The sequence below is a fragment of the Sceloporus undulatus genome, chromosome 6, assembly GCF_019175285.1.
Source record: "Sceloporus undulatus isolate JIND9_A2432 ecotype Alabama chromosome 6, SceUnd_v1.1, whole genome shotgun sequence".
In the NCBI taxonomy this organism is placed as follows: Eukaryota; Metazoa; Chordata; class Lepidosauria; order Squamata; family Phrynosomatidae; genus Sceloporus; species Sceloporus undulatus.
In genome coordinates, this window is record NC_056527.1 from 135,111,878 (window position 1) to 135,124,022 (window position 12,145).

General features: G+C 43.9%; 1 protein-coding gene and 1 long non-coding RNA gene across 3 annotated transcripts; one reads left to right on the plus strand and one right to left on the minus strand.

Annotated features, from left to right (window-relative positions):
• Positions 1-958: 958 nt before the first annotated feature.
• On the minus strand, positions 959-8,388 carry LOC121934826. 2 transcript variants are annotated; one of them, XR_006104682.1, is made up of 4 exons: positions 7,830-8,388; positions 6,872-7,056; positions 4,945-5,004; positions 959-1,486 (listed from the first exon to the last, which is right to left on the minus strand). It is a non-coding gene; the product is annotated as an uncharacterized LOC121934826 (long non-coding RNA). The 2 variants fall into 2 exon arrangements; XR_006104681.1 differs by lacking the exon at positions 959-1,486 and having other exon boundaries at positions 4,157-5,004.
• On the plus strand, positions 6,006-9,369 carry LOC121934825 (TLC domain-containing protein 5-like). Its single transcript, XM_042475703.1, has 2 exons — positions 6,006-6,204; positions 8,831-9,369. Exons 1-2 carry the CDS (start codon positions 6,006-6,008, stop codon positions 9,367-9,369), a joined length of 738 nt encoding a protein of 245 aa, XP_042331637.1.
• Positions 9,370-12,145: the final 2,776 nt, after the last annotated feature.

Genomic DNA, 12,145 nt, shown 5'->3' on the forward strand with positions numbered 1-12,145 from the left:
CTGACCACACTCTGATGTTGCTTGGGCACACGTGCCCTAGCTTTTGTTTGTGAAATGTTGGATGGTACACAAAGATCTCCAGTCATACTCAGGAGATTATCACACACAGATGGGATAAGGATTGGGCTCGCTCCTTTGTTCTTATCCCGTCTTTGATTACGTGAAAGGCTTTCATATTCCAGTGCTATTGTCCTGTCATTGAAGTGACATTGCATTAACACAAATGCCCGAGAATGCAAAATGTCGCTCAATGCCACTTCAATGATGGGACATCAGAGGTTATTTCCCAGGATCTCTAGTTTGCAGGATGCAAGTAGATGGGAAGACTTTCTCTGCCAAATATCTGCAACATGCTCCCGAAGATCTGCTGTCTGTCAGAGCAAATAATACTAAACTTGGTGGGGATATACAACTCCCATATCCATGGGGGTCACATTCCAAGACATCCCCAGCCCATGGATATCTCAAATAGCAGATGATAGGGAACCTTATTATTTTCAATGAGACAAATGACTTCCAGTCCAAGCATACCATAGAATCACCCTGGAAGACCTAGAAATGCCTAGAGAGAACATCTTTCTAATATTTCTAGGTCCTTTTGCATAGTTCTATGATATACTTGTGGCAGACAGTGACCATAGAATCACATTGGAGGACCTAGAAATGCCTAGAGAGGACAATTTTTTTCAGACATGGACTACTGAAATCAGAGATAGTGAATCCATGGACATGAGGATCATAATATAGCTGAGAGCCAGCATGGTATAGTGGTTTGAGTGTTGAACGACGATTCTGGAGACTAGGATGCATTTCCCAGCTTGGCCATGAAACCCACTGGGTGACCTTGGGGAAGTCACACCCTCTCAGCCTCAGGAGACGGCAATGGACAACCTCCTCTGACCAAATCGGTTCAAGGAAACCCCGTAATAGGGTTGCCATAAGTCAGAAACGACTTGAAGGTACACAACACACAGACAGCATACTTGAATGTCCCAGCAGCTTCATATGCACCTATCCTTACCCCCTGTCACATTCTCTTACACAGCACAGCTGCGTGCCTGTCTGTCTGTCTCTCCCAGATGCAGAGGTTCAGGATACATCCACCAACCTTGTTCCTGGGTAATAAAGGCAAGATAACACAGTTGTGCCAGGATAAGACCGTGATGCCCTGAAGCCCACTGAACAGGCAGCACGTCTCATCTCTCTCCCTGGCAGAGCATCATCCCAGCTGTTCACAGCAGCTATTCATTCAGATGTGCCTTGAAGTGTAATCACTGAAGAATCTGGTCATACTGGACCAACGACCAACGCAGGCGGCTATCATAAAAGGAAGTGAAAAGGCCCAGTGGACACAACACTGACTTGCCCTCCAACCAACAAGGCTGTCAAAGGTCTGTAAACCCTTCCCGGCCTGGCTCCTGTGTCCATCAAGGGAATTTGCCTCCATGCAGTTCATCTGGGAGATTAAACGGTTGCCTGAGCTTCTCTGGAAAGAAAAAGAGAGGAGGGAGAATTCACTGCCCAGCTGCTTTTAGAGAAATACGTCATTCTGTGACTGGCTGACTGCTGAATATTTTTGTGGATTCATAGCCATCCCTATTTCAAGGAACTGGCGTTTGCTTTGTGAGTACTTGGGGGTGGATCAAAACCCTGCCCTCCTCCTCTTCTATTTTTCATTTGGCATGAAGTCCCTTAAAGTCACCAGACAATTGACAGGGTTGGAGATGAGGACAAAAAAGAAACATGCAAAACCCTAGGAAAGGTATTTAATCTAGAAAGAAATGGTTGGTTAGCTCATGGTTCTTTCGTCTTCACCCTAGATGGTTATACCTGTGGCATAGCTGCTGTTTTCTTTAAAGCGTTTTATTTTAAAGGTGGGGGAAATGAGGGGGAAATAGGTTAAAGTAAGAGAAAGGGTAAGAAAGAGAAGAGAGAGGGGAGGAGATCTGAAGAGACAATGAAACAAGAAAAAAAAACAGAGAGGAAAAGAAAGAGAACGATGGATAGATCTCTTTAAAAATTAAACTATTATTATTATTATTATTATTATTATTATTATTATTATTATTATTATTTTAAATTCTTTTCCCTGGCAATTGTTGTGAGCAGGGGAAGCCACAAGCGTTACATCTTGTCATGTCAATTGATGCTGGGATTGTCCAGTTTTTTCAAACTGATGCACAAGTGATATGTTAGACTACAATCCCCATCACCCAGACAATGGTCACAATAGTTAGGATGATGGGAGCTGTAGTCCAGCACATCTGAAGGATGCCAAGTTGAAGAAGACTGGCTTATTTGATTGTGTTTCATAATTATACTTTCCCCTTGTTGTTGCTGGGGTTTTTTAGTGACAACGACGTAAATATATATTTGGGCCACACCAAAGAAGCTCACCATGCTTTGGCAGCTGGAGTAGAAAACCCAATTAAAGTGAGCTAACCTGTGTAAAGGAGAAATGAATTAAGCTTGGGCCCATGGCAGTGCTCAGTGTGCGCATCCAGATCACTTGTCAACCCCTCCAACAAACTGATCTGAGGTTGTGCATGTGTATACGTGCCTCTCTTTCTCATTATGAATTGGTAAAGGTGTTCTTATTGCAGCCACCATGTGGACGGCATGAATCCCTTGAGAGATATGGATCTAGGATGACATGATTCTCTAGAGAGATACAAATTTATGAGCCATTTGCAAATTTGGCTAACCATAAAGTAAGCAGATAAGAGAACTCAGGAACAAACGAAAAAAGGCAGGGCTTTTAAACTACAGCACCCAGAATCCCATAGAAAGCAAATCCAGTACTAGCCGGGGGATTCTGGCTGCATCCTCAACCAAGTTTGACACCACCATGGCTCCATGATGCGATGGAAGTCTGGGAATTGTAGTTTTGTGTTTAGCCTCCTCTGTCAGAAAGCTCTAGAGCCACAACTACAATTCCTAGGATTACCCAGCATTGAGCTATGGCAGTTAAAGTGGTGCCAAACTGGATTATTTCTGCAGTGTGGATCTCAGATTCATAATGGGGGGGGGGGGAGAACTTTTCTATGAACACTGCAGTTTATCACAGCCAGAGGATTTTGTTCCACATGGGGAACCATCAGTCCTTGGAAAATCCCTGCTTTAACTGCCCTGGCTCAGTTCTAGAGATTCCTGGGAATTGTCTTTCTTTCTTTCTTTCTTTATATCCCACCTTTCTCCCAAGTTGAGATCCAAGGTGTGTGTGTGTGTGTGTGTGTGTACATACACATTAAAACAACACTTTAAAAAACAACATTCATTGTGTCCCCAGAGCCGTCCGACAGAGAAGGTTCAATGTCTCACAAAACTACAGTCCAACCCTCAAAACCACTATGCCACACTGTTTGACACCACTGTAAATGTCATGGCTCTATCCTGTGGAGCCCTGGGATTTGTAGTTTGGTGAGTTATTCAGCCTTGTATGTCAGAGCACACTGGTGCTTCACCAAACTCCAGAGCATGGAGGTATGACAACTGAAGTGGTGTCAAAGTGCTTTATTTTGGAGAGTGTAGATACATCATCAGTCTTTCCAACTTCTATCCCTCCTATACCATTGCTATTGGTGATTTTTCTGATGGCTGACATAGACACATTGCCAGAGCAGGGCACATGCCTCAGGAGTGCATTCTTCTCATCAGGCTTATTCATCTCTCATTCAGCTGACAAAAGATCATTTGACTGCTCAGTCAGTTGAGTAGAAGATGTTGTCTGCTTGGTCCCATTAAGAAGCTGCTTTAATGGCCATCACTTTGCATATTGCAACAGCTGAGCACCAGGCACTTGTTTGGGGAACTTGAATGATCAGTTTTCCTTAAGTAAAATAAAATTTTAAAACGTTTAAAGGGCAAAAGCTGCCATTCCTCCTCTTCCTCCGCCTTCTTATTATCATCATCACTTTGTTGTGTGCCTGCAAGACATTTCCAACTTACCACGATCCTAAAGGAAACCTATCATAGGATTTTCTTGGCCAGATTCGTTCAGAGGTTTGTTTTTTTTTTGCCTTTGCCTTTCTCTGAGGTTGAGAGAGTGTGACTCACCCAAGGTCACCCAAGGGGTTTTCATAGCTGATCAGTGATTCAAACCTTGGCCTCCAGAGTTGTAGGCCAATGTTCAAATCACTACTCCATGCTACCACTACTATCTTCATTTATGCCCCAAACAAGGTGATTTACTCACTAAAACAAAATCAACGTGGTTAAAAAATATATAAAAGGTCAACACTAAAACAGGATTAGACTATTAATGACGCTAAAAACAATGTAAGCCATGTAATTACAATGTTTAAAAGCAGTTAAGAAACAGGGCCATTAAAACAGCACAGCACACTGTCAAAAGCTGGTGACGTGCTGGTTAGATGCTGGCTATGACCTACAAAGCCCTCGATGGCTTAGGTCCAGCCTATCTGGTGGACTACATCTCCCTGTACAATTACCATCCCTGAGGTTATCAAGAGAGGCCCTTCTCTCAGTCCCACCACCATCATAAGCATGGGCTAGGGGTTGTTCTATAGTTTTAACATAACTGTATTTAAGAGTGTTTTAATGTTCAAAATTGCATGTTAGCTCCTTTAACTAGAGCAATGATTCCCAAACTTTGGTCCTCCAAGTGTCTTGACTTCAACTCCCATAAACCTCAGCCAGATTGGTCAGGAGTCAGGGATTTTGGGAGGTGAAGTCCAAAACATCTGGAAGACCCAACTAAAGATTTGATGTATTTTAATATTGTGGTGAGAGCCCATAGGCAGCCGTTGTTGTTGTTGTTGTTGTTGTTGTTGTTGTTGTTGTATGCCTTCAAGTCATTTCCCACTTCTGGTGACACTATCATGGGGTTTTCTCGTCAGGTTTTGACAGGGGAGGTCAGCAAAACTGACAGCAAGGAAGGAACCATTTTAGGCTCTTCCTTAAAGAAAGGAACGCCATCTTTACCATATTCACTTTGTGATCCTCTACGGCCAGACAGTGTGTCTCTGTCACAACTCCACAGCACTGCAAGAAAGAAAGAAAGAAAGAAAGAAAGAAAGAAAGAAAGACATTTATATTTGTTAGGGGGTGCAAGAAATAACTTCCTTTCACTTGTTTTTAATAAAGCAAGGTTCTAGAGAGCCAGTGACAATCCATGACAGCCAGTATAGAGTAGTGGTTTAAATTTTGGATTATCACTGGAGACCAGAGTTTGAATCTCTGCTGGACCATGGAAACTCACTGGTTGACCTTAGGCACATCACACTTGCTCAGCCTCAGGAGAAGGCAATGGCAAAGTCATTTCTGCCTAAGGCAAGCCTACCACAGGGTTTTCTTGGCAGGATCTGTTCCAAGGGGGTTTGCCATCGTCTTCCTCTGAGGATGAGAAAGTGTGACCTGCCCAAGGTCATGTTAAAATTATTGTTGGGTCATAGATATGCCCATCCCCTTTCAAACAAATCAGTAGTGATGATTCCATATATATTATGCGTTTAAGCCAAGTGTACATTAGATGTGTTCAGGAGTATTTTTTCCCCTTGCCAACTGACCTCCCCTTTGCCTCACAGATACAGGATTGACTTAACTGTATATTGTTAATGTTCTTGTATCAATTCATTTCCGATTTATGGCAATCCTGTCATGGGATTATTCTGGGGCTGGGAGTGTGTGACTCTCCAAAAGTCTCCCAATGGGTTTCCATGGCTGAGCAAGGAGTCAAACAAAGGTCTTCAGAGTCACGGTCCAACACTCAAACCACTGTGCCATGCTGGCTCAGACTGTATATTAGCCCTTATCAAAAACTTTCAATCTGCGGGGAATTTATTTTCCCTAGAGGTAAGATTATACTTCTTCTAGTATGCTGTATGGGTCTCACATGGAGGGAAGTGTCCATTCTGGTGCACACTGGTGGACCAATCCTAGGACGTCTTTATCATAGCATGTGATTTTCTGAATGCCTCACTTGGCTGTTAATTCACACATCCCTCCTTTTTTTCCTCTCTCCCCCATGCTCTTCCAGTGATGAGATGGTGCGCACCATCGTTGTCCGGGTGGTGTGCAGCTTTCTGGTTTGGCTATCCCTCTACAGCGCCAGCTGGTACCAGAACAAGCATCGCACCCCAGAATGGAGCGACAGGTTCGTCACCCTGATTCACGGTCTGATCGTCACTTTCCTTTCGGGCTACGTCGCTCTTATTGACGGACCCTGGCCTTTGACTCATCCAGGTACACAGAGATGATTCACCTTCCCAAGGGTTGTTTGGAGTGATAGGGACCCAAGGTGCACAAAAGCACATGATGGAGCAGCTAAATCTTGGATCTGAATATTATGGGTCATTGGTGGAAGCAAGAGGCCCTCCAGATGTTATCACTGGCTATGTAAACTAGAGCTGCTGGGACTTGTAGTCCAGCAGCATCTGGAGGGCCACAGGATTCCCACTCCTACAATTGGTGGTCCCAGCTAAGGAAACTCGATGAATCAATTGCTGAATGGTGAGTCAAGATTGATTTAAGTCCCATTGATTTAATGGGTCTCCTCTAGTTGGGACACCCAGTAGGATCTAAGTCTGGGTTCCTTATTCTGTCACCAACATTGGTTGAGCCTGATCTGGAGTGCCAATTTTCTCACTTAATATAGAACCTTAGTCAAAGTGGTTCTTAAACACAGTGCTTCTGACTTATCTTGTAAATCGTATAATGGTCCTGCAAAAGCAGGTCACCCTCATTAGCTCCATTTCATAGATGGGAGAAGCTAAGGCCCAGAAACAGTGGCTTGCCTAGAGCAGAGGTAGTGTTGAAACATGGGACTTACAGATTTGTAGCACGAGTTTCTTAGCTACTATGCCAGCCGTGATGCCCATGTGCCATTGCTTCCCCCCAACCAGGTGCTCACCATTCTGATCTCCACATGATGACTTACTCCTGCACTTTATCGACTGCTTCCAGTCCCATCAACACCCCAGCTTCCGTTCTTACTTCTCTTCCCATCCAGCTCACTTGAATTCTCCTGCCTTTGGTCCTCGAGCATGACCTTGTTGTTCGCCCTGGTACACACAAACTTTCCAGCTTTTGCTCTTCCTATAGGATTATTAGCAGGTTGAAACAGAATAAGTAATAGAAACAGAACAAATATTTTACACTGGTGTCGGCAGAACCCCCCCCCCCCCCATGGAATCCAAATCTGCAAAAGATATGATTTTATTGTTATTGTTCTGCAGAATTTTGTTTCCTACAGATCATCTTGCTCTTTTGTTTTTGGTGTTTTGTTTTCTTTAAAAGCAAGGTTTTAGTCCTTATGGCCTGTGCTTGAAATGCCAAAATAATGACTTAGTAAGATATGTAGCAAGATTCAAGGATCAGGGTGCAGCTTTCAACTATTGCTAGAACAATAGTTTTTGAAAAATGCAAAACTGTGTAAACAAGCATGCCTTTATATAAGACACAGAATCTGCTTTATATTTTCACAGATTGTAAAGTGCATGATCATGGCAGAACATTTTACTAATTTGTTTCCAGGGAAGAATCCAGTCTGCCCTGTTCTCCCCACGACCCACCTTCCTTTTTTCATTCTACATTATACTAAATTTCCATTAAAGAATCCCAAGACAGGATCATTTGGGACCTTTAAATTTCCCATCTAGAAGCAATACACTTCTGTTTCAATTACAGCTATTTCCAAATTTGCAGTGTATCCACATCTTATGTAATTTGGGATCTTCCTTTGCATCCTCTTGTTTTGATGATGCCTATATACCCCCTCACCTGCATTAGTTACACCTCACAAAATAGTGGCAATTGAGATTAATATTAATGCTCATAATCTATTTTGTACATAAGCAATCCATACATACCAGGGAACAGTTTGGGGACCAGTTGGACTTGCTTTCTACTGACATCCCTGCAGTTTCCGAAGCATGGCTCCCAATGGCAGTTGTTCAGATCCTTCAGAGAAGGTCAGGTGTCATCTGAGATCACCAGTTGATATTTGCTGAAGCTTCAGTAGCCAGAAGAAGAAGAAGCTCCAACGAAAATGTTATTAGAATATATGGAGATATTGCACCCTGATTGCAAGAGCGTATATATATTGTACACATTCCCAACTTGATTTCAAGCTCCATGCCCTACCTGTGATGACTAGAATAACAACAACAACAAAAAATTACTTTTGTAAACCACAACTCCCACAGCTCCTCAGCTAGCATGGCTACTGAAAATTTAAGTTTCTAAGGATGTGCCCCAAATCCCATGAGCCACGCACAAGTGCTCAAGAAGCAAAAGGGCATGCTGTCCTGTTGCAAGACTGCCTCACACCTACTTTGCTATCTTCCTTTGCTTTCCTTTCTTTCCTTCTGCCTTGCCTCCTTCTTCTTTGGCACAATGCAGATCCATGCTTGCCAAGCTGAATGTCACACTCCCCCCTTGCAGTGTCCTCACAAGCCCTCGCTTTCATCTGGTTCAGCCCCTGATCACCAGGATTAGGTCTTTAACTGTTTCACGAGGCACCTGTCATCCTTGTGGGTGTGTCTAAAAATTCCTTGGAACAGGATCTTACTCTAAGCTGTTTGGCTGAGCGCCGCATAAGCTCCACTGACACCAGATGCATGCATTCCTTCTTTACTTGCATCCAGTGAGAGCTTGGAAAAGCTCTCCCCCTCCCCTGGATTTAACTCCTAGTATCCCCAAGAGCAATATGCCCCCATAACGTTTCCAAATGTTGCATCCAGTAGATAAGAACAGTTACCAGAAGCATGACACATCATATATATTTTAAGTTGACATTAAACTGGAATTGAAACTTCACTTCTGGCAAGTTGAAATATAAATTTGTTTGCCCTTTTCTCATCTTTCCTAGGCCACCCGAACACCACGGCACAGATCAACCTGCTTTGTCTGTCACTAGGATATTTCATCTTTGATTTTGGCTGGTGTGTCCATTACAACAGCGAAGATGAGCTGATGCTCTATCACCATATTTTGAGCATCTTCGGCATGGGTGGTGTCCTACTACTGGGCGAGTCAGGCAGTGAAGTCAATGCCATCATCTTTGTGAGCGAGATCACCAACCCTTTGCTCCAAATCCGGTGGTTCCTTCGGGACACGGGACACTACCACAGCATCGCCGGGGATGTCGTGGATGCTCTTTTTGTGCTTCTCTTCCTGGGGTTGCGAATCATTGGTGGAGTATGGATTGTGGATGCCGTACTGAATTCCTCCAAGCCAAACTGGGAGGTCAAGGCTGGTGTCCTCATCATGTACTTGGTGTCCATAGTATTTACATGGGATATCTGCAGCTTTGCCAGGAAAAAACTAATGAGCAAATACTATAGCTGGAGGAATGAAAGAAATAGAGGAGAACATTCCAGCAGTAATGGACATGTGCTGGCACATTGACTGGGATATTCCTTCCAACCTACCAATGGTACCCTCTGACCTCATTCTAGAGATGAGGTATCTTCATGACTTGGCCACTTTGGGTCATGGTTTGAACAATGGGTGGGAATTCTTCTTCAGGAGAACTTGGCAAAGAGGTTGGGAAGGGGCCTACAGAAAACTATGAAGCCAAGAAAAAGGTTTAAGCTAGAAAATCCAGCAGTCCATAAATTCAGCAGAAGAACAGGTGGACATAGCAATGTCTTGGTGTAAATCCTGTTGGTCAAGAAGGATTCCAGTGATTCAGGACCTACTCAGTAAGTTCAGAGGCAAGGATATATTTGGGGCAATTTCCTCTGGGGTCCAAGTTAGGACCAGAAGAGGTGTGGCCCAGATCAGATAGTCATTTCATACATAGAGGAGATTCTAAGAAGGAGATGAGGTCAGATTTTTGGTATTTATAACTGACCAGTCCAGAGGACTAAATCTGGCCAACCACAGGGGTCAGTGTTGGATGGCTCAATTCCCCATTGTGCCTGAAGAGATTATACTTCCAAAGTGCTCAGCTCTAGATCCTGGGATTCAAGCACTGAATCCCCTAACATAGCAATGGACAAGTGAAGTGGAGGCTACCATTCTTGTCCCTATGGTGGGCATTACTGCCTGGTGTTTGGCCCCAAACCAGTCAAAAATCAATCCCAGGAGGGCCTGGAACCATAGTTCTGGTTTTCACTACTGGTTATTATGGCTTTTTTTTGTCAGAAAGGGGTGACTGGAATATTATGGCAGTATTGAGGGCTCCATTTGAGAACAATTGGTCATCTGGAAAAAAAATGGGAAGGCACAAACCTTGGGGCCACCTGTGGCTCATGAGACACACTTTCCTCACCCTGTCTAGGTACATGATGTGCATCTAAGCAAAGCAGATGTGGGCACAGCAAGGGGACACAAGTGGCAGAAGCAATGCCCAGGTCTCAGCTCATCCTCAAGGCAGGAAGCTCAAAGAGACCTGAGAAAGGGACCCATCAGACCATGAGGAAGTTGACTCAGAGGATACCTTCGAAAGCATCAGGATGACTCAATGGCTTCCCCAACCTTTTCAGAATGGTAAACCCAGGATCTTCTGACCACACCACTGCCTGTACTTGTCGAGTTGCATTGTATTATCAGTGCTTGCCATTTGCAAAATGTGGAGAGATGGAGATAATGACAGGTTCCTTCCTGGCTATGCCACTGAATGGCTTCTTTTGCATTTTCCAGGCCATTTGTACATCCTAATTTAGCAGGTAGGTTTCTTACCTTTTTCCAGTCCTGCTGCTGAAGAACCTTTGTACCCAGAGCCTGACCAAGCTGGCTGAGGGGTTATGAGAGTTGTAGTAATGTAAATCCATTGGGTAAATCACACTCTCTCAGCCTCCGGAGAAGGCAATGGCAAACCACCTCTGAACAAATCCTGCCAAGAAAAACCCATGATAGGATCACCATAAGTCAGAAATGACTTGAAGGCACACAGCAACAAGAACAACAGTCATAATAGGATCTTTTCCACATCTCAGCCCCATTTTTTAAACCAGCCACTCCCCTTTCAGTGCTGGCCTTGCCCACACTAGTCAAGCAGGATATCTTCCATTTGTCTACATATGTAGGGATATATATTTAAAGATGAACATATCCTCCCATCCTAGGAGCAGCTACCTCCTTCTCTTTCCATCCAGGGATCCTTCATAGGACCATCTTTGTAGAGTATGTTGAGTGACACTGCCAGGTGTAGCAAGCTGGCAACACAAATGTGAGAAGTTTAAATTGGTTGCATGAACCCTGAACTCCTGTTCCCAAACTGACTTGAAGCATTGAAGGAGAACAGGCCCCCAGCTGTCATGAGTGTTATCTTTGCACTTGCAGAATCTCTCTCCGCAACGTCAAGGCAAAACTGCTGGCAGTTCCCATCACTGAAGCCATTTGGGAATCTCCCTGCAATTGTTTTCTGACAGAGCGGCTTGCAGGTCTGCCTGATCGATTATGGCGCACTGTCTTTCAGGGGAGGGTTTTCACATCCAAGCTGTGTGTGCTGAATCTGTCATCTAGTTCTCTCTCCTCTGTGCTCAGGGGGATAATTTGTGCTAATCTTGCTGTGCTCCACAAAGCTGCCCTTGATCTTCCGGGAGTGGCATCTCCTGTCTACACTAGAGATTGCTGGCAGATTTTAATATGGCTGCACACAGCTTGTTCTCTTTTTGCAAGAAACTGCTGAAAGCTTGCCTCCAGTTCATTGGATCAGCACTCCCAGTAAGCTACTGGTGTTTTTCCTTCAGCTTTTATTCTACAAGAGAAAATCTGTGTATACCAGCGACAGACCAAGAAAATTTACTCCCTGTGGTAGAAGGGCCAAATAGCGCCCCACATTGGTGCCTCAAGATAATTTTTGTATTTCTGCACCCTGAGTTTTTGTTCAGACCACTGGTTCTCAAACATTTTACCCTTGGGACCCCTTTGACATCTACATGTCGCACATACACACCCACACCCATCCACCTACAATCGGCATAGTATATGGAGAAAAATATTTTATTTTTACATTTGGTTGCAGGATCCCTCCCATGTATTGTCATTCACACATTCATGCATATTAATATTTTAACATTTTACAGTGGGCCCTTGTTATTTGCTGGACTTTAGTTCCAGGATCCCTCTCATGGATACCAAAATCCAAGGATACTCAAGTCCCATTGGCATAGTGTCCCTTATATAAAATGGCAAAATCAAGGTTTGCTTTTTGGAAGATAGATACAGTAGATAC

Excerpts from the sequence above, each read along its gene's own strand:
- LOC121934825 (XM_042475703.1), top strand. The coding sequence starts at position 6,006 with ATGGTGCGCACCATCGTTGTCCGGGTGGTGTGCAGCTTTCTGGTTTGG. Across the intron at positions 6,205-8,830 it reads CTGGCCTTTGACTCATCCAG|GCCACCCGAACACCACGGCA; the intron begins GTACACAGAGAT and ends CATCTTTCCTAG.